The sequence below is a fragment of the Harpegnathos saltator genome, unplaced genomic scaffold (assembly GCF_003227715.2).
Source record: "Harpegnathos saltator strain DR-91 unplaced genomic scaffold, Hsal_v8.6 scaffold785, whole genome shotgun sequence".
NCBI lineage: Eukaryota > Metazoa > Arthropoda > Insecta > Hymenoptera > Formicidae > Harpegnathos > Harpegnathos saltator.
The window spans coordinates 1,139,839-1,162,446 of NW_020230632.1; the positions used below are offsets into that span (position 1 = coordinate 1,139,839).

Here is a 22,608-nt window from a genome sequence, read left to right on the forward strand (position 1 = left end):
CACGACCCACTTCTGGGGAAGCCGGTAGCGCGGCGACGACGATTATGTCACCGAGAGAAAGGAGGGTGTGCGGGTGGTGTGGGAGATTAATTGTGTGCGGCGTTTTAGGGTGCAGCACACAATACGTACAGCCAAGGTCTTGCCCCGCGGTGATCCCGATTCCCCCGACACGGCACGTTCGCGCTCATGTATGGCTCCCTTAATTGTTGAACACGTGGATGGTGGCGGCGGCGGCGGCGGCGGCGACGGCGACGGGGACGTGCAAACGCGCGGGCGAGGAAATCGCGCAGCGATAAGCTCACCTCGTGGCTCGTTAACACCGCCGGGCCACTCGGACGTCATGTAAACGAGATTCGATTTCACAAGCGGCGAGACAATCGAGTGCGGCTGACAAGGCGAATTCTACGTACAGCGCGGCCGGCAGGCTGAATCGCGAGAGGAATCGGGCTGATGCAAATCAGCGACGGAGCAAGAGTGGCAGAAGGAGCTCAAAGCCTTTCGCAAGTGTAATTCGATCGTCGAGGATTGTAGAGCAAGCGCTTCTCGTCAGCCGCCCGTATCGCACTTCGTTGTTCGTTTTCATCGATCGTCGCGCGTCTGGCTATTCTCGCCAGACGCGCGAGGCGAAGGTGCACGCACGCACGCACGCACGCACGCACGCACGCTCGCACGCACGCAGTAGACGTGTCCAGTGACGTGTGAAAAAATGTCGCGTCAAATTCCCCACGGAGGCATCTTGAGACTCTCGTCGTCGGGATTAATATCGAAATTGAAGATCGAGAGCTGACGGAAGAGCGAAAAAGCGAGAGTAACAATGCAAGAATATACAAATACAAGAATGAGAAAGAGCCGCGCGCGCGAAACGACGATACGCGCGTCTCGAAATCGCAGGGAATCGCGACGCCGCCGCGACGGCGCTACCTCTCGTGTGTAAAAGCAATACGACCCGAGGAGCTCAGACGAGAGGGAGGGGAAGACTCTTATCGAGGGTATACCTGCTGCGTGAACGCAGGATTCGGCCTCTTCGTGTGTGGTCTGGTGTACTGGGCTGGCTTCTCCTTCGGATAGTTGGTATGGTCGGTCCAGGACTTGGAGCGATGCGAGCCGCTGTGTGCGGAGCTGTGAATATCCTCGTCGGGGTGTCGCTCGGGCGCGCTCGGCCACGACGGATACTTCTCGTGTCCCGGGCCGTAGCAAACGCCCTTGAGACTGGAGGCATCCCTAACTGGCGGCGTCGGCGGTGGCGACGCTTCGTCTCTCTCGTTAAGGGCGAGCGTGAAGCTGTCGAATCCGAGGCTCTCGCTGTACCTGTAACGAGACGGGGAGGTGGTGAGCGACAGGTATGAGGGAGGCACGCTGCGCGCATCAGCAGCGCCACAGCAGCAGCAGCAGCAGCAGCAGCAGCAGCAGCAACAGAAATAGCACGGCGCGTCGCGCGCGCGTGACGCAACGTCCCGCTGCCTGGAAAACAATTACGCGCGCGGACGCAAGATCGTCCGTTTATTAGCGTCCCGCCCGATGAATCACGCGTAATACGTTGCGAGCCGCTCGCGATGTCATTGAACCACTTCATTGCACCGGGATGTATGCAAACGGCCGTAATTCACGTGGCAGAGTCGACGCGTAATCGCGCCGGTGTTCCCTCTGTCGCTTTGTCGCGCGGAAAGTTTCTCGGCGCTTGCGACGAAAGAGAACCAGGATCGTTGGATTATTCTCTCGGCTAAATGGACGGTTAAGTGCGTGTGAATAAATAGATGCATTTGTTCCGCGCTTTGCGACAAATCCCCTCGGGTGCAAAAGGATACGAAATGAAACGTCCAACGCGATTCAAGGATCGTACGAGGATCTACTACTAGGTAAAATGCGATATTTCACTATTGGCGCTCGATCCCATCGGTGCACCCCTCCTCCCCCTCCTCCCTATAGCGAAGTCGTACAATTTACAAACGGAGGAAAGAACAAAAAGAGAGAGAGAGAGAGAGCTCTTTAAAGACCAAGGGAAGAGCTTGCGTGAGAGCGAATGACGTACCCGCTGTCGTTCTTATAGCCCGGAGTATTCTTCTTGTGACCGTCGTTGTAACCGGCAACCGCGGCTGCAGTCTTCTTGCCGCCGCCACCGCCGCTACCACCCTCGTGATCGTTCTCCGCGCCGGAGGTTCTGCGTCCGTCGCTTCTGCGACGATAGTATTCGTTAGGAGCCACCGGTCGAGGCGGACTCTGCTTAAGGCCATAGCCTTCCTGAGAATACGACGTGGCACTCTTGAAATTGGCAGTCTCGCTCCCGTGGCCGTGGCTCGCGTACTTGTAGGACCCCGGGGGACAGGAAGCTGGGCCTGGGGCCTCATCCTGGACGCGATATCCTGGCGGCGACGGTTGCAGCTCCGTCATCGTGTAACCGACGTCCCCGCCATCCGGGATACACCTAAGTGGGCAGAAAATTAAAAGCGGTGAGATGAAATCGCCGAGATTAGAGACGGCCGCGCGCGCAAAATGGATTAAGCGATTATAAGAGCGCAAGTATAACGGAACCGTGGCCGGGAAGAAGCGTTTTGCGCATGCAAATTAAACGCGACGCTAACGTTTCATCAATTCCGTCAGTTCCGTCTGTATGCAATCGCAATACTACCGGATCGGATCCTCGGTGTCGATTTGGTTTCCGACCGAGCCGCGGATCCTGATCCGAGGCTGCGGTCTCTCCTGCGGTTCTGACGTCACTCGACGCCACTCGAGGATTATTCCTGCACGGCGGAATTTTCTTTACCGGATCATTTTAATGCCGCACTGTAAATCGCGTAACCGGGATATATATTCACACCCAAGTCCGAGTTTACATGTTATTCAGATATCGTTGGGCTTAAAGTCTCAATATGAAAATTTACAATTTCTCAAGATAGTTTGTCACGCCGTCTTCTGAATAATAATAATACTGAAAAGTGTGCTACTCGCTAGCGAGACAAGCCAGTGTAGCACTTTTCCAGCGTACGAATGTTGACGTTTCCCGGGAAGATTCTCTCTCTCTCTCTCTCTCTCTCTCTCTCTCTCTCTCTCTCTCTCTCTCTCTCTCTCTCTCCCCGTGTGTTTGCAGAAATGCCAACGCGCTACATTTTTCGCGGAGACTCGCCGACGACACGATAGGAACGATAGGATATACGAGCGAGTAAATAATCACTGTTAACACAGACGTACCGGCGGCATCGCGCTAATCTCGCCCTGTTCGCAGGAAGAATTACATTATCTGCTAATAAGTACGAGCTTGTAAGATCAGCCGCTAGGCGTGTCTCGGCTGGCAGATAAAATCCGAGAGGGAAACTTCTTACCGCCGATTATTTAACCTTTGGGCGAGTTTAGAGACGCAGGTACGCGCGCGCGGCTAACTGTCGGGCGACAGAGGAGTAATGAGTCGCGTTAATAGAGGCGCACTCTCAGCGACGGTGATTGATGAGACTGATAGATAACGCTATTTCCGAGTCAGGGGTCTCCGGGGCGCGTGAATGATGACAGCTTTTAACGAAGAACACGGATGCTAAAAAGTCAAATAGAAGCCGTGTCGGTATCCCCGGCGCGAGAGATATCACCGGAAAGGCGCGCGAGAGTGTTCCATTCGTCCGTTTCTTTTCATCCGTCGCGGATTAATCAGAAATTTCAAAATGCCAGTCCGGAGACGTGCGTCTCTCTCTCTCTCTCTCTCTCTCTCTCTCTCTCTCTCTCTCTCTCTCTCTCTCTCTCTCTCTCTCTCTTCCCGCGTCGGTGAAGGTGCCGAAAATTTCCGCGGCGCGATTCCAAATGGAAACGCACGGCTGGCTCGCTCTCTCGCGAGGATCGTTCTTCCGCAACAAAGTTACTTCCGGGCTGCCAAGAGCAACATCGACGACGACGACGACGACGACGACGACGACGACGACGTTACACGGCACGAAACCTTCGACTCGCCTTCGTGCTGCTGTCTCACGATGGCAACGTTTCCGCGAGCGTCGTTTTTCCATGGCACTTTGCGTCACGAGAGGAGCAGAAGAAGGAGGGAGAGAAAGAAGCCGCGAGGGAGCCTTGCGGATTGCCTCTCGTTGTCTCGCGAGAACGGTAAAATTGTGCAGCCTTACGTGCGCGGCGGCGGCGGCGAAACCTCCTGGAATCGACTGGCCTGCGTGCATCTGAAACTGGCGATTTTTGCCCACGCGACCCTGCGTTTCCAACTTTGTAGGAGCGGTGGCTTCTAATTGCAAGAAATCCGGCACGCAATACCGCGTGCCTGCGCGCGCACGCGCAGCTCGGCAGCGCTGCCATGTGGGTGGTGTTGTAAAATGTTGAAGCGATATCGCAACGCGAGCGAAAGTACGTGTATCGCGCGTACGCGCTTCAAGTACGTAGCTGGGCCGCTAATAAGTGCTCGCGTAACGCCGGAAATATCGAAATTACGCTCACTCGAAATACAATGCGGGCGCGCTCACGCGGCCAGCGCGGATTTATCGACTACGGCTTGCCCTCCCTCCGCTCTCTCCCCGGGGGTAATAACGAGGCTCGATGAACGCGCTTGAAATTCCTGCGCATTGACTCGTGCGAGACACGCTCCGGAGAGACAGCCGAGCGCGCAGCGCAGCGCAGCGCAACACAGCGCAGCGCAGCGATCGCGCTCACCTCGTGGACGCGCACATGTCGCGCGCGACGACACGCTCGGCGCGCTCGGCGGAGAAATCGATTTTCCCGCTAATCGATTGAGCACGAAGCCACCAATCGCTGCGTCGTGAATTGGAAATTCACGACGCACTGGGGTGCGTCAAATTGGATTCGCTACGGTGGGGCGGTGTCTCGGCGCCGTGGTTTCGCGCAACGAGACGCGCGCGCGAGCCGGGCAAATTATTGTCCTCACGATCCAGAAATAATCGACTATGAACGAGAGACTATGTGCTCGTTCCCTCCGTCGGAGGTCGATCAAACGTCCAACGTTGGCTTTTGAGTCTGAAAGACTCAGACGAAGACCTGAAACTGTCGTTGACGTTTCATCAAAACGTACGTTCCTTTGTCATCCGTGAGAGACGTTCGATTATACGCGCGGTCCGCGCGGACGGATGCAATCGACCGCAGCAGAGAGACGACTCGCATCGCAGCAGCACCGCGAATCAACGAAATCTCACAAGGCGATGCTAAGTGCGAGATCCGACGATGAGTATCGGCCCGCGGTACGGCGCGACGATGGATTCCGGCGTATTTCCCGAGGAGTGCTCGGCGCGAGTACTTTCCTCCCGCGCGCGTGCGATTTGTAGGCTAGTGTGCCATGTATGCTCTCTCGCCGCATACCGGATCTCATCTCGCGAGCGCGGTCTCGCGATAGATACTTCCGCGGCAGGAAGCGGATTCGATTACCGCTTCCTCGGCGGCGAGAAGCACCGCTCTTAATTTAAGCATGCACGCGCCTACTGTCCCTTTCCTCTAACCAACCTCTTGAAGCTTCTCCCCTATGGTTTCTCCCTCTCCCTCTCTTAGTCCGCTCTTTTTACGTACGAGTCCGTACGAGTTATCGGCTGCTGCCGATGTAATAACACGCGCGAGTCGCACATTGTTCTTTCCGTGCACGCAACACGCAGCGCAGCGTATAATTTCCGACATCGGCTGCCAACGGGAACTCGCGCTGCCGCGCGAGTGATCATTACCGCAAATTGCAACAATGTGGCGAAGGAGCGACTCGCCGATTTCGGTGATTTCGGTGATTTCGCCAAATGCTCGCGGACGCAAAAGGACGACGACGAAAATTGACGGCGTAAATTGCGAGTATCACTGAGCGAGCCCGACGAGAGGGAAGGAAGAAAAGGCAGAGCGGGAGAGGGAGAGAGAGAGACAGAGAGAGAGAGAGAGAGAGAGAGAGAGAGAGAGAGAGAGAGAAAGAGAGAGAGAGAGAATTCGCTTCCTCGCGAATTCGAACCGCTTCGGTGCGCCCGCGCTCGCGCGTAGCCGAGCCGAGAGCACACAGTAGGTACGCGGCGATGTTCGTTCATGCGCGTTCATTCACTGACGTACTCGCGCGTCATACACGCCCGTTTTCCGCGGTTGTGCGGTGCATTCGCACGCGTATGCGCGCGCGCGCGCGCGTCGTTCATAGAAACGAACGGAACGCAAGAGGAGGAAGAGGATGGCGTAAGGTGCATACCACCGCGTCGCGCTCTCACGTTATATCGCGATGCGAAGCACAGTCATACGGACTCTCTCTCTCTCTCTCTCTCTTGCCTGCACGCGGAGAAAGAGACACCACACAGGCTCCTAAATCACGTCTCTTAATTGCCGAGGGCATCGTCGTCGTCGTCGTCGTCGTCGTCGTGGTCATGGCGTCGAGTTTCGCCGCGATAAATCCGCTGGAATTCATTTCCCGCGAGCGCGGCGACTTTGCTGCGTGCTCGCGAGAGAGAAGGAGCGCACTGTCATCCCGCTGATCCCGATGTTCCCGCTAATTTCTTGCCGAGAGCGAGACGCGCGAGAGAGAGGGAGAGAGAGGGAGAGAGAGGGAGAGAGAGAGAAAGAGAGAGAGAGAGAGAGAGCGAGAATCCCATGAGGAATGGTCATAAGCCGCGAGCGGCTAAAGCGCGCGATCTTTACGATCGCGACAGTCTCTTCGTTTCAGCGGCCACGCGGCTCGGTGGGAGAACTCAAACTGTCGCGCGATCCGTCGCGTCGGGTATATTCCCGCATGCTCGGAATGAGCGTGTTACATCTCGCGTCCTAATTAGTCGAGCGAGAGTTTGCACGAGCCGAGTTAGGTTTCTACCGAGGGAAAACACTGGCGAGCGCTTGTTGGAAGCTGATGTCGCGCTGCAGCAACGCGGAGTAATTCGCATTCGCAGTCCGTCCGGAGGAGGTTCGCGGTGTGTCGCCGGTCTGTAGACTCCGTTAGACTCGACTGTGATTAATGAACGAACGATAAAGAGTTACTTCTCTACTGTGTCGTAGACTCGGTAAGATATGTAATTTACTGTGTAGTCATGAGGCATGGCCGACGCGAAACCGACTGTAGGGAATTTTCAAGAAGAAACGAGAAGTGCGAGGCGACCAATAACGGAAGCACTGCCGTGGCCGGCAATCCTCCGCCAACAACAATGAAGGTCAGGCCGCGTAGGTCGCCCAGCTCCTGACGTCTGGCGAGTGCGTCGGGCGAGAAAGAAAGAGGAATCCCCCGCGCGACGGGGAATGCAGAAGGGTCCTCTTTGCCGGCCGGCCGGCCGGTAGAATGCGGAGGAAACGTACGACTTACGGCACGGCGCGGCTCGACTTATCGCCGCGGCCCGAAGCGGTAAATTCAACGCGCGAGACAGGGCGCGGGGTGCCGCGCGAGCACGCGAAAGAGAGCGAGCGGACGTCGGAGGCGCGCGAGGTCGGCGAATGGAAGAGACGGAGGAGACTCGGAGGATGTGCGAAGGAAGAAGGTGGACGAGAGAGAGAGAGAGAGAGAGAGAGAGAGAGAGAGAGAGAGAGAGAGAGAGAGAGGCGGCGCGCGAGAGGCAACGGGAGAACACGCTGCGCGCTACGTGGAAGACGCAAAGCAGGCCGTGACGACAGAAGCGAGGTGATCGTCTTCCTTCCTCGTGGGTCGCTCATGGAAATCCAGAGTCGACTCGATTCTCTTTTCCACCGAGCCAGAATTATGATCCAGCTCTCTTATGGGGCACACGCGCTCGCTCGCGCGTTGGCGGCGGGCCCGTGTCTCGCGTATATGCGCGTGGGCCCGTCGCGTACCTCGCTCACCTCATCTCCCTCCACTCCTCTCTTCTCTTCCCTTGCCTGGCCGCTTCGCGTTTCCAACGGTAGCCGTCACCGTGTGCCGGCGTTGAAAATACAGGCCGTACGAGAGCATCCCTCTCTCTCTCTCTCTCTCTCTCTCTCTCTCTCTCTCTCTCTCTCTCTCTCTCTCTCTCTCTCTGTGTGTGTGTGTCTCTGTCTCTCTCTCTCTCCCCGCCGCATCCTCTTGCAGCGCGCCTTTAGAAGTGGTGCACACGCCCATTGGCGTAGAATGTACGCGAGACGACGTGGAGCAGCTCTCGCTTCCCGTTCCTCTTTCTCTCGAAAGAGAGTAGAGAGAGGGGGAGAGTGAGGGGGGCAGGGGGGGAGCGATGATGGATGCCCCGATACTTTATGCGCCGCTTAATTACCGGTCTATATCTATACAGACGTAATTTATTTTTGCCGGGTTAGAGGAGCACACACACAACTGGTCTGGTGCGCGCGGCCCTTGAGAAAGAAAGAGAGAGAGAGAGAGAGAGAGGAGCGTCTGATTTGCGAGCGTGAATAAGTGGAGGAAGCACGAAATTGATCGTTACGTCGCAGCCTCGTTTAGCGCCGCGGTGTAAATCGTTTATTCGTACAACGTCCGCGCGCGTGTCGTATATCTTCGGTTCGTCGAGATGCCGCGGTAGAACCGAGTACGGCACTCTGCATCGCGTGTCATGTATCAGACCGCTCGCGCCAATGAATACGCGGCCGACAACGACGAGGACGTGCCGGCGGAGTTCTCGCTCTGTTCTCAGCTAGACGAGGAACCCACCGTCGAGGTGTAGCGATGGTAGTCGCGCCGGACGAGCGAAGAAAGAATCCTCGCTACTAATTCACAATCTATACGGCAGCGGTGGACAGATCCAGCTGCGTGAGATATGGCTTATCCGCACTTATCCGTGGAATGCCACGGCGCTCTTTGGGTAACAGTAGATTTACGAGAAAATTATCCCGCGAATGATGACGCATCGCGATTTTCTGCGTCAGACGATATTGATGTTGCGGTTGATGTGGATATTAAAACTTCACTCGCGCGCGGCGCGGTTCGCATGCTCGCGCCCGCGAAAAAAGGAACAAAGGTCACGCGGCGATCTCCCCCGGTCTCGTTCGGTATCGATATTTATTGCGTCGTTACGCCGCTCAATGTCGATCGGCGGATACTCACGGAGATCGCGCGTGCAAGATATCTCCTTCGGCTGTATATGATACTGCGCGCGTGGTCGTCAACTGGGAATGCTTCCGCGTCCGCGCTGTCTTTCTTCTCCCGTCCAATTAATTCAGCCTCGGTTATACGCCATCGCGGACAAAACTGATACACTCGTCAGAGAAGCGCCTTCTTTGAAGAGGCGGAGAAATTATCGTCACCGCGGCGGCGGCGGCGGCGGCGGCAGCGGTGAGCCCGGCACGCGCGCTTCGACATCCTTAGCCGCGATTTTTTGCCAGCCGACCCACTGCGGCATCATCTTATGCTAACGACGCGAATCCAATTCTCCCTTTCGCTGCAATCTCCCCCCCCCCCTCCCCCACCCCTTTTGGTCGATTTGGATTAGCATAACCAAATGCGTTAGCTTATCCGACAAGAATTAGTCTACGACGGCCGGCGGAAAGGAAGCCGCTTTCGCCGGTTTCGTTTCGCGATCCCGGACGGTAGATAGAATTATTCCCGAAACGGGGCCATCGACCGTGCTGGAAAATCTCGCGGAAAAGACGGAAAGTCGCGCGACTTGGCGACAATAACGTCGACGTCGGGTGAGAGTGCGCCTCCGTGAGAGATCCTTTCTTCGTGACTTTCTCAGTCTCTCGCACTCTTCGTCGTATATTTCGAGACAACTCGGCGACTCGCCGCCGGTATACATCCCGACATTTTTAAGTCGAGCGTCTCGCCTGCAGGAAACGAGCCGCGGATGCAACAAGTCCGCCGTGTCCTCGTGAAAAGAGCGTCCGACGAGTGCGATCGTCGCTTGACGATCGCGAGACTAATTCACAGGCCACCGTTGAAAGAGAGAGAGAGAGAGAGAGAGAGAGAGAGAGAGAGATGCCGGGGATCGCGCCATCGCTAAAAATACTCCTCTCCCGAGTGAGTTACGCAGGACGCTCGCCCCCGAAACAGGAGAAGACGTAAAGCACGCAACGGAGAGACGAGGCGAGGCGAGGCGAGGTGAGGCGCGGGAGGAAGATAAATTGCTGAAATACGGCGGATCACGCACTCGTATTCGGCTGAAGATGCTCGTAATTTCCATCGCTTTGGCCCATGGCTGGCGCGCGCGCGCTGCTCGCTCGAAGGTTCGTGTTGCTTTTTGAAAGCGGCCAGGGCCGACGGGGGTGGCGGTCATAACTCGAGAGCACGATACGAACGTTTCGCGCGAAGCATTAAGCCGAGACATTACGCGTCGGTCGATTAACACGCACTTTCACGCGACGTCGTCCCCCTTTCGAGCCGCGCCGCGGCCGATCGGTGACAATTAAAAGCGCAAATCGGGACTCGATCGATCGATCGATCGATCGATCGATTACGCGAGCCCGTTAACGCGCGCACCGTTACGCAGGAGTTATCCCAGCCCAGGCCAAGCCTCCTCCCGTGCTCCTCCGCTCCTCCAGCGCGCAAAATAACGTGCCCCCCTCGGTCGTGAATATCACCGTCGGAGGAGATCGTGACACCAGATTCCCCGCGAGCTCGAGCCGGCGGCGGCGGCGGCGGCGGCGACGGCGGCTCGTCGATCCTCAATCCGCCGGGCGATTTCGCCAAAGCTGCGCAAAATGCCGCGGCCGGATTTCGCGTGTGAAATGCGATCGACGTCGACCGTCATTCAATCCCAGCGCGCGCTTTTTGCGAGCGCGAACGACCGCCGCTATTCCCGCGGCGAAGGATCGCGCGAGAGGCGCGCGCGAGCGCGAATCGGCGAAAAAGGCACAGAGAAGCCGCGGGCAAAAGAACAACGTGCGTGTAATGCGCGATTTATTCTTCGGCCGATTCCGGTAGTAATTATCGCGGAGTAATCGACGAGCGCCTTAGATATACGCAAACACAGGCCGGCGCGCAGGTGCGCTGTAATGACTCCGTCAGGAGTCATCGCACTTCCATTTGTTGGACTAGAGATTATCTATCTACATATTTCTCCACCCTCTCCTCTCCGCTCCTCTCTTCTCGCCCCCGCCCCTCACCGTGAGATATCCCGCAGATATTTCAGGGGACCGGCGGGATTGTACATCTCCGGCGCCCGAAAGGAGAAAAACGAACACGGACACGTTCGCTCGCTCGCTCGCTCACTCGGGCCGATCGATCGATACCGAGATAATCCATTGTACTTCTCTAATTCGTTTCTCGAATCACGCCGCCGGTAATCGCGATCTCGCTCCGGCTCGAGCGGGCCCCCGGATCGTTGACCCCGCGCGCTCGTGGACGCGGAATCAATAACTACCGCTGGTGGAGGGCCGCTCTCGCTGCTCGTAATCGTCGAGCGGCGGCATCGCGCGGCAACCAATCTGCCGGCTTTTGCAGCTTTCCTGCAGGAAAGCAGCAGGATGAAGCAGCGACGCGCCGTCGATTTCTTCTCGGGCGTGTATCTCCGTGCTGCACGACGATGAGAGACGACTTTGACGCGACGTAGGACGCGGCTTCTCCCGTCGACCGTTACACACTCGCGCGGCGGGCAGCGGCAGACATTGATCTACGCCTTCCGGCCAGTGTGTGCTAAAAGCCCGGAGAAATACGCGCGCGCTTCCAAGTGGAGTGTATTATCATGAAGCGACAGAGAACGTTATCTAAATGCCGGCGCGCATCTCGCGAACTCGCGCGCCTTATCGCGTCCACGTTCCATTTCACCGGCTGACTCACCTCCGCGTCCGGCGTTTCTTTCCACGCGGACGCCCGGACGCGCTCCTTCGCGTTCTTTCGCTCTCGCGGTTCGCCGTCGACCGCTCTCGCACGGGTTTCGCACGATCGCACAAACACACACACACACACACACACACACAGGCTACGGCGGGCAAACAGCGCGCGAGGAAAGGCCATGGAGCTGCAACGTCTATCGGCGGATCATTTATTCGTGAGTTATCTCCTCCTCTATATTCGATTCGATGGAGACGAGACGGGAGTCACCGTTCATTGCGAGACGACACTTTATGCCGTTTCACGTCGGTGGAAGCCGATAAGATTTCAAGTGGCTGCGCGAGTGGCTGCGACGATCACTCGCGCGCGCGCGCGAGCGATTGAGCAATCGAGGCTCTCGCAATGCGACCGCCGACGCACCCGGAAGAAGCAGCGCGGCGAGCCGCGTCGAAAACGGCGCGCGTGTCGCGCTTGTCCCGCGACAGCTTGAACCGCGGCTCGCGGGAACGTGGAAAGGCTCTCTCAGACGGGAAGAATCTGCCTGGCTGGCTGGCCGTTCGTTCCTCCCACGGTTGCATCGCGCGAGAACGCGCGCGCGTCTTATCTGGCCGCTCGCGCTCGCGAGCGCGCTCGAAAGAATCGGCGCAACACGCGCAAGCAAGCTACGACTCACGGCTACGCAGTACGTAACATTCGCGCGTTGCAAATGCGTAGTACCGCATGCGATTTCCTGGAGTAACGGCCCCGAGGCAGGCTCGCATCGCGGGTCCTCGCGCGCGCGCGCGCGCGGCTCCTTCCTGTTCTGCGGCCTGCCGCCTGCCGGCCGATAAGCGCCAAAAGAATCGGACAATTATCGAGCCGGCGAATCGCCGGCGGCGCGGCCTGGCGAACGCGAGCAAAATGTCGAAATAGGCGAATGCCACGGCGTGTGTACGCACGCACGCCGCCCGATCCTGGGCGCGATTCCGTGCTTTCGCACACGGCTACCGGAGGAAGATCGAGCGACGGTGGCGACCGGCCGCCATTTGTTTCTCGTGTCAATGTAATCGCGCAGACCCGCTCTCTCCTCGGTGATCCTCGAATGTGCTGTGTTTTATTCTCTCGGTCTCTCTGATATCAATCTTCTGATTTTTGCTGATTTACCTTCTCATTGTATTCGGGCAACAAAACTGACGACTGTCTGCATTTCTCTCACTTGCGCTTGCTCTGACGAGACGTTATTCGTAACGAAGGCATTCTATCGTGTGTAGCTCCGACTAAATTCGACTACGGTACCGCGATAGGATCTCCCTTACGCTGCATTTCTTTACGATTAAGCTCGCGCATTTAGCTACAAGGCTTCCGAAGGTGGTGATTTATCTCGCGAGAAAGAGAGAGAGAGAGAGAGAGAGAGCGAGCGAGCGAAACTGCACGTTATCCAAATAATATCCGCGTAATGTTACGGTAGGCGATTTTTGTATAACCCGCGCGAAGATACGGAACGTTTATTAACGAGCGGGCAAATCGATTTGCTTCTTCTCGAGGAGAGCGAGGGAGAGAGAGAGAGAGAGAGAGAGAGAGAGAGAAGCGCGCGGCGCACAAGTGCGTGCTCTCGACCGTCAGTTATCTGCATCAGGCAGTAAATCGTGGCAGGAATAATATCATTATGCCCGAGGCGTACGCGCCGAGCTTATAAGCCGAGTTACGCCATTGGCATGGCTCCCGGCATATAATCGAGAAACGAGGGGAATTGATTAATTAACGCGGAAAGAAGTCTTCCTGGGAGCTACGGCGAGTCGACCTTGTCGGCATCCGCTTTCCGGCCGGCCGGTTAATAGCCATACCTCTAAAGTATCGCACGAGGGTGCGCGCAGCCGACTTCGAGAGTGGGTGAGCCGAAGCTCGCTAAAGACAAGTGCGAGCGTCGAACGAAGAGAAACGCGCGGCTACCTACGCTGTTCGAAGTCGCGCATTCGTCGGAACATTTCGAAGCCGAGCTTGTTGCCGAACAATTGATCTCTCGATTCGGCCAGCGTGGTGGTACTTTCGCCCCAGGGCCCAACGGCCACGACGAAAATGTAGAATCACGCGCGCGCGCGAGTAAAGGAGGACGCGCGAGTGTCTAAAGTCTACGGCCGCCGCGTTGTCCGCTGCGCGCGCGGCTCAAATTACGCGCCCGCTGCGAGAGAGAGAGAGAGAGAGAGAGAGAGAGAGAGAGAGAGAGAGAGAGAGAGAGAGAGAGAGAGACGCGAGGGACGCAAGGTGAATTTATTAATTGGCCAGCCGGCCTCCGGGCCTCTCCGCTTCCTTATCGAGAGAGGGAGTTATCAAGGATGACGTATCGACCGATCGGTATCGCCCTGCTGCGTAACTATGGCTGGGAGTTATCGGAGCCGTGCTACTCGCGTGCTTCATCGCGTCAAGTCGAGCGACGAGAAAAAGGCAAGAAACGAAAGAGCACCGGGGATACCTCCTGCGGAGAGAGCGGGCGCGTTTCTATACGGCGGACCCGGAGCAATCAAAGAAAGCCCGATTCCCCCCGGCGCAGGGAGCGTCGCCGCGGGCCTCGCTCCGCGAGTGAGTTACGCACCACGTCCGCGCGAGCGACGAATCATTTATAAGCCCCCGACTCGTAAGGGACGATTGGCACATGGCGCGGCCTTTATCGTCGGCGCGGCGGTTATCCGCCGATCGCCGGCGTGCTTTAGTCGCGACGCGGCCCCTCTTCTTCGCGAGCCGACGTTTAATTAGTCGATCGCGTAAACAAGCGCGCCGTAATTAGGCTGCCGAGACTGCCGTGACATTGACATCGTCTTCGTCGGCATCATCGTGATCGTCGTCATCGTCGTCATCGTCATCGTCATCGTCGTCTCGTCGTCGTTGGCCACCCCCGAGTGCACCGAGAAAGTCGTATATTCTTTTTCTAGGCTCTCTCTCTCTCTCTCGCTCTCTCTCTCTCTCTCTCTCTCTCTCTCTCTCTCTCTCTCTCTCTCTCTCTCGCGTGTGCGATATATTTTTCAAGTCATCTCTCCTATGGAGTAGGATTAGCGGTATTCGGGTGGTCTGCGTCGTCCACGAGATTGCCATGCATGTATTCTGTCGTCGAATCGTCAAGTTTTGCTGCGAGAAAGAAACCACGGACTTGTCGCTCTCGCCCCGCTGTTGGAGACCCGCGCACTAGGTCTCTCTTTCTCTCTCTCTCTCTCTCTTGCTCTTTCGCGAAATAAATGTCTTTTTTTCTCGCACTATCCTGAAACTAGTCCCATACTGGGAGATCTCAAGGGCACCGAGGGCGTTCCCTGTGCACAGCCAATTTAAGCGGGGCACCTCACGAGCCGCGCGGTAACGAGCGGCTCGTAGCGCCTATTCGCAACGAACCTCTCTCGGAGCTCTTCGAAGTTAGTCCGGTCGTTCGAAAGAGGCTCGAGAGAGCGAACGAGTCGGTGCAACGTGGGGCCCAAGGGGCCACGTGAGGCCCCGCGGATCGGAGCCCGACGGGTAGTAGAAGGGACCTCGCACGATCGGAGAGAGAACCGGTCCTTCCTCGGCCCTCTCTCGTTCGACTTGACCGCCATTGGCGTAGACGCAGCGAGTGTGGGTGCTAAAGCCAAGTCACTCGAGGTCGCGTCTGGTCCCCGTCAGCGAGGGGGAATCCTTCGTAATGGCGAGTTACGCCCGACGTTAATGTATCGCGAGTAATAATGCGGGAATTGTCGGACTTAACGAGTCACGCGGTCCGGTCACTCTTCCGTCATCGTTCTCATCGTCATCGTCATCGTCGTCGTCATCGTCGTCGTCGTCGTCGCCGTCGTCGTCGTCATCATCGCGATGCCATTGGCGTGGATAGCACGAAAACGTCTAGACCGAATCACACTGACCTCTATTTTACATTCACTCGAGGAGACGAAGCCCGACGAGCGAGACGTCGACATCGCGGCGTTAACGTCGTCACGACAATTGAGCCTCCATCGACATTCGGCGTCTCATTATTGTCGAACCGGATTTCTTCCTCCCGGCTCGCTCTCTCTCTCTCTCTCTCTCCCCGCCGACTTCATTCCCGTCGGAATGAAAAACAAGAAGATAATGTGAAACATGTATTCGCGTCATACGGTATCCGCGGAATCGCGGAGTCCACGTTCGTACGGGAGGTGAAGCAATCCATCTTTACTTGATTGCAATCTGGAGCCGAGCGTACTCGGAATACGCCTAATGCATGCATAATCGCGCACAACAAGTGCAGGGCCGTATGCGCGGAATCGAGGTGCTTTTTCGCCGGTGGCCTTCCTTCCTGCCTCTGCCCCCTCCGCCTCGTCCAGCGGCCGAGTCACTGACCCCAGCGGCCGTTTCGCAGGACTCCTTATACGCACGGCGAAAAAGGAAAAGAACGCGAGGCGGCGATTCTCGTCCCTCCCTGCGTAAATGTCATTACACCCGTGCATAGCGCGCGAACGACGCGCAATCAGTTATACGACGCGCGCGCGCGCGTTTCTTTCGCCCCGGGCTATCAAGCTTGTATTCGAGCTAAGCGCGAGCCGTCGTCCGACGTGTGACAATCTTCTCGACCGAAATCTCGCCGCGGAATTAATCCGCGGGACCAGAGCACACGCGGGCGCGCGCGCGCGCGAGAAGCGGCGCGAATGACGAGTGTCCCTCGCGAGCTCGAGGCGTGGATAAACGACGAAGGCGATTTGCGCATTTGCGTCCACGCGCGAAATCGTCTCGTCTCGTCTCGTCTCGTCGCGTCGCCGTCGCTCGCGTGTTAACTCGAGTTATCGCGAGTCCGCGATCGAAGCCGGGGATCAGGGTTCAAACGGGTGACCACGGTAATTGAACCCGCCTACACACGCCGCGCAGGAGATCGCGTCCGAGGTGTTCTCGAGAGTAAGATGAACGTTCGCGGACCGAGTGCCGTTAGGCCACCACCCCGTCGTCGTCGTTGTCAACGGCTGTCAGGTCGAACGCGCCGCGCCGCGCACTCTCGCGCATACGATGCCTGCATGCGTGCGTATGCGCGTCTCACACACACACATAGTGAATGCGCGCAATCGGCGAACGCAATGCGAGGCTCGTCGCACTCGCTCATGCACACCCACCACCTGCGTGTGTCGCGCGAGCGAGCGAGCGAGGCGAGGCGAGGCGAGGCGAGGCGAGGCGAGGTGAATCGCGCTCGCCCTAGCTCGTATATAATTCACGCGGGATGGGGGCCGCGCGCGCGGATACTGTTAACCGCTGTCAGCCGTTCTTCCCGGGGAAGATACCGCGCCGAGGGCCTATCTTCTCTCTCTCTCTCTCTCTCTCTCTCTCTCTCTCTCTCTCTCTCTCTCTCTCTCTCTCTCTCTCCCCCTCTCTCCCTCTCTCCCTCTGTCTCGCTTTCTTTTCGCGCTTTTTTTATCGCGATCACCTAGATTGCGGATCGCGTCTAAGACGATCCTAGGTTAACGAAGAATAATGCTCGTCGGCCGATGCGCATTTGCATCCGCCAAGAATGTACACGTCTCCTCGCTTTGCTGAGGAGGATCTATTGCCGGCTTACTGACTTGTCGGATGGCAGCGGATAGCGCGAGAGACGCGAGGCCGCCGAGATTGTCCGGCAAAGTGACGGATAATAATTTCCCTTCGTCGCTCTCCCCTCTCCTCTACTCTCTCTCTCTCTCTCTTTCGACGGCGAAATCGCCGTGGGAACGCGCGATGATGATGATGATGATGATGATACAAGCTACCGCTAATCTACATTTATTTCGGCGACTCGAGTCACATCGAGTGCCGGAGGAGCGCGGCGCGGCGGCAAGAAGCTGTTCCGAGAAGAGATTCAGCGAAACGTCAAACGTTGCAAAATTATAAGATTGTACAGCCGCGACACGAGGAATTGAAAAGGAACCAGTGGGTACAGAGGAGTAACACGATCGATTCAGAGGACACAACCGTGAGCTTGTCGCGATATTTTCCCGCTCTCTCACACCGCTCACGCTACTTGCGTTTACTCCTCAGACTCGCGCGCACCGGTATGCGCAAAGTTATCGCGCAAAGATATGTTTGCAATTTGGAGAGTACTTTAGAAGTGAGATATTATATCGCCTGCAACGAGACGAGTCCGCCACGCCGCGCCGTCCGCGTCCGTGCGACGATGACACGGCGAGTGCGCGCGGATGGGGATAGTGGGTCACCGATACTCCGCGCCATTACCCGAGTATACACGTGTCTCCTGGTGCGGCTGTTGCGAGCGCTGAAGCCGCCTCTCTTCGCGGTACGATCGAATCTTCGTAAACTGTTGTGGTGAAGTACTCGGCGCGCGCTATACGTGCCGCGCTTCACTCGTCCTATTCCGGCCGCTGTTTACAGTAAAAGAGATAAACGGCGGCACCTTTCGCGCCTGTTTACGGTACACGGCGGAAAGATTGAAATCTGCGGAGGAAATGCACGTCCGCGCGCACGGTGGATTCTGAGGACGTTGCGCGCCGCCGCTCCGTTGGTCGCGCTCAAAGAAATATCAGCGACAGACCGGCAATGGGCCGCACCGTGGGCAACCCTTTGTCCGGTGTTGTCCCGCGGGGACAAGAAAAGGGTGGCGGCCTTCTTCTGGCCCCGGCGCAGGGCGGCAAGAAGCTTACCCACGATGCGCCGTGAAGCGTTAACGGGTCCACTTAGCTGCGAGCAATTAATAACTCGGGACCACAATAAATATCACTTACCGGCCGTGACAAATTAACGTGCCGCGTCCCGCGGGGAGAGAGAGAGAGAGAGAGAGAGAGAGAGAGAGACTCCGGGAGAGTTCGGCGGATTTAAACGGCCAATCGCTAATTACAGATATCCAGTGATTCGGCCAACGGTAACGCCGTGGGCCTCGCGTTGCGCTGTGCACGTTGTAATTTAATTAACGGCGATTACATCGCTCACACGCTGATTTATACATCCCGATGGAGTCGCGGGCATGACTGCGCGAGCGGACTGGCGAAGTGTCGTGCCTTCTTTCAACGAGCGTTGCTTCCACACCACTTTCCCCGATGGGAAGGATCGCGCGACGCGCTTTTCACTACTCCCGAGAGTGCGTCGCTAATTAGCGTTATCCACGCGAGCGCGAAGCGATAAATCGCGAATCGACTCGCGAGGAGTGATCTCAAAGACGACGACGACCACGAGAAAGACGACGACGCGAGATAAACGATGGTCGCGGTAGAGCTACTTCAGCGTACGGTGCATGCCGCGATACGCACCCTGTGTGCTGCCAATCAATGTGTCAACGCTATCTGGCCAACACTTTGAGGAGCTTCGCCCACTCTGCGCACCTCTGTCTCTCTTTCTCCACTTGGCGCGCACATACGCAGACATTCTCGTTCTCTCTCTTTTTACCAAGCAGGTATCGTAAAAAGCGGCATAGCGAGATTCGCCGACGACCACCACGCGCCCCGAGGTTCAGACGTTAATTGAATAATTTGCATCCCACCTGTCCGCTTCCGGCAGGAACGCAGGTGTGACGGCGGGAGGTCAGGGAGAGCCCCGCTCTCTTTATGCTCCGAGGGAAACTCTGATCTTTCGACCTAAAACGAGGAACGTGAACAACGTCGAGCTCTGCATCCCGTTGAAGAGGCAAGATAAAGTGACGGACGGACGGACGAATGGACGTTTAGAAGCGCCGTGCGAGCTTGACGGCGAGCGAAATAACATAGTTGAGCGTGCAATGAAACGCCAAAATTCCTCATGTGAAGTAAACGATCTTGAATGTCGGAGCGAGATAGCGGTTACACACACGCTCGGCCGAGCGAGCGTTTTATCAGCCACGGAGGATCGCGGATGCCGATTGCCGGCGTAATTGTCGTGCTTGCATCGGTCGTGCCTCGGAATGAAATAATCATAAATACGCTTTCCACGGTGTGTCTTCAAAAATAAGATCCGCGCGCGAGCGCGGTAGACGAGACACGCGCTCGTTGCTGAGGAATTTCACCTAGGCAGAAATACCACCCCGCGAGTATCGAGCGAGAGAAGGAAAGAGAGACCGGTTATTGAGACTCGGCATTCCTGACCGTCGACCAGATGTCATCGGCCAAGGCAACCTCATGGAAAAAGGCAATCAGAGTACGTCGACTTTAATACGACGGTATTGGTTTCAGCCGCCAAATACCTCGTCGGCGAATCGCGCCTGCCTATCGCGGATCCGCGCCGAAGGTTTACGAGATCCGCCCCTTCGAGGATGAACGCGCCGATGTGACGAGAGAGACCGCTCTAAGAAAATATATCAAAGACGAACACTGGAAATAGAGGAAGTGCTGAGGGGGAAGGGAGAGAGGGAGAGAGCGAAGGCAGATGAAAAGAAAATTTTAGCTCTGACAAAATTAATGAATCGCCGGATGGGCGAGAAGTAAAATTGAGATTCGCATTATTTTTTTGCGAAAATGGATACGCGAATTTCGCGGGGGAAAGCTGACCGGTAATTACCGAGTTGATTAGCAAAATGATCGCGATATATCGTGAACTTGATTGACAGTTGACAGTCGAAAACGAGGGATATTCACGGAGACGGATATCACGGAGATAAGAAATCTCATCGAAACCTGACCCACATTGAAAGGTTCGTCTCTCGGATACTCGACCAGTTCCGTACAGCTGAAATTCGCAACTCATCTACTAGAGGTCAAGTGGGTTAAGAGGTTACGAGTCGCGATTCCAAAAAACTGTTGCCGTCGTGCAAGGCCAGGTAGCCAGTAGTCTCTATGCGTAAATCTCCTTCTCTCGATTTGGCTTTGGCCAGCTTCTTCGTCAGAAGAAGCGGTCTAACAAGGGTCGACGACGACGACGACGACGCACGGACAACCGTATGTGGAGGAGGCGATACTTCTCTCGTCAGCTCGGCAAGTCGCGACGCGCCGCTCCAGAAACCACCGCGGCGCGGCGGTTCGATCTTTACGCTATTCCCGACCTGCACCGTGGAAATGACACTTTCGTCAGTTTCGAGTTGCGATTCTCCCTCCTGACGGTACAAAGACAGAAGTTTCTCCGCGACTGAAATTGTCTCGCGCAAACACACACACACACACACACACACGCCGGAAATGGTCAAGACGTTTGTGCCATTAGAGTCACCGCGATTTTGCAAACGCACGCGTGCGCGTACGCAGACGCGGCGTAGACGGCTGTGCAGCCACTGCGGTGCAGCCACTAAGTGTTAAGGCACACACGCCGCTCTGTGTACACAAGCGTGCAGAACCTGCGGAGGCTCCGTTTCCAATTATCGAGTACGCGCGATTGATGCGGCTGCTCTTCCACGAAGGAATGCGAAGCAAGACTTCCACTATCGTTCGATATCTGGTTCATCCCGAGGCATCCCAGACGCAGAGATGGAAACCGAGAGGTTTCTCACGGAGAGTGAGAAATGAGTTTTCCTCTTCGCACTCCCCGCGGAAGAGCGAGCGAGAACAAACCCGCCACTCGCGGCGGGTCCACGCGGGTCGATCAACGTGAGAGAAAAACTAAATGAGGATAAACTGTATCCTGTCTTAAGTCGTGAGTCGTTCTCGAAAGAAGCTCAGAGCTCGGAGGAAAACTACTTTGGCGGATTTTCAAAAGTGTCTCCTCCTTTTGAGCTCTTCAAGTAGGGATAAAGGATTACGACTGCAAGTGGGGCTAAAAGATTGGTGCAAACAATGCCGAAGAAGACTCTCTCGTCCAAGTTTGCGGCAACAAGCGCTCAGCAGCCAGCCACCGGCAGGAGACTCGCCTCGATCTCTCTCCGCGGACAAAACTGTCGGCCGACGCGGGGAAGAAAGGAACTCATCCGTGAGTGATTCGACTCCCGTGGCGAATATAAGACGAACAAGCGGACCGACCAGGACATACCTGGGCAACACGCACCTGTGCGACGTAGGCACGGCATAATTGATGCATGAGAAGGCAGGCCGGTTAATAGCCACCGGTGCAACGCGTCGCGGCCCGATTAATCGAGCGTTTCCACCGTCCTTCCTGCGACAATGAACTTGTACTTTTACCGGACGGAGAGAGACTCGTTGCGCGTGCGTCTGCGTGCGTATAATCGGCACGGCGAATTCGCGCGTTCACGCGCGAGGGCGTCGGAGGAACAAAACGAGCGCGGGAAAAAGGAAGAAGAAAAGAATCCTCTATCCCCGGTTTACTTGTTCCGAAGGTTGCAAAAACCCGATGGTCGGTGCATCGGCGGATGATCGGCGACGGGAGGGCAAGATGAAGGGAGGGAGGGAGGGAGGGAGGGAGATGGAGCTTAAGCCGTGTAGTTCTTTCCGTCATAATTTATTTCCGAAGGATCGTCTCGATCGGTCGGTCGATAAGCTCGCGAAATAATTTGCAATGTCTACGGTGGAGGAAGCATCCGACGCATGGAAATTTGCAATTAGGAGATTACTACCGCGCGGCGGCGGGAGGGAGGGGAGGAAGAGGCCCTAGCAGGTCCTCCGACGATGCTGAAATAATGATTAGCGCTGAAAAGAAGCGCTATCGGAGCCAGCGCGCGTCCGGGAGCTTTCCATTAAAATCGCCGCAAAGTCTCTCGCCGTAATTTCACGTCGTTTCTTGCCCAGCTATCGTCGGATCTACCCGAGTGCTGGTGTACGCCACTACTTCAAGGTCCGCGGCGTAAAGGCGGGTTTTGCGCTCCTTTACGACGGTATACGCCATACACTAATAACTCACGGTCGAACTATCAGATACGTATACACACTCGCGCTGCTTTTCTCTCTTTGTTCCTCATCCGTCCTCCCTCCTCTCCCTTTCCCTATCTTCCCGGGAAAGTTGCGGGCTCATTGTTGCTCGTCCGACGATTCGCTCGCGCGAGAATGAACGGCGATTTATCGCGGAGATGGGAGCGAGCCTGCGCAGCCCGCAGGACCTTCTTTTTCGCGGCGAGACGTCGACCTGAAGGAGAAACGAAGAGAAACGCCAACTAAGAGCGAGCGAGAGAGAGAGAGAGAGAGAGAGAGAGAGAGAGAGAGAGAGAGAGAGAGAGAGAGAGAGAGAGAGAGAGAGAGAGAGAGAGAGAGACGGAGGGGAAGAGGAGACTGCTTTAGCTCGAAGATAAATACTTATTCCCG

The 22,608-nt window shown here is 56.5% G+C and overlaps 1 protein-coding gene across 2 annotated transcripts in view; it reads right to left on the bottom strand.

The window, feature by feature from the left end:
- Shrm (shroom) overlaps positions 1-22,608 on the bottom strand; it is a 130,828-nt gene that overhangs the window by 48,971 nt on the left and 59,249 nt on the right. For both annotated transcript variants that reach the window (XM_019840408.2, XM_025306524.1), the window contains exons 2-3: positions 2,030-2,422; positions 996-1,308 (exon numbers count right to left, since the gene is read on the bottom strand). In XM_019840408.2, coding sequence (XP_019695967.2) covers positions 996-1,308; positions 2,030-2,388 — 672 coding nt within the window. In that variant the 5' untranslated portion in view covers positions 2,389-2,422. The remainder of the gene's footprint in view (positions 1-995; positions 1,309-2,029; positions 2,423-22,608) is intronic.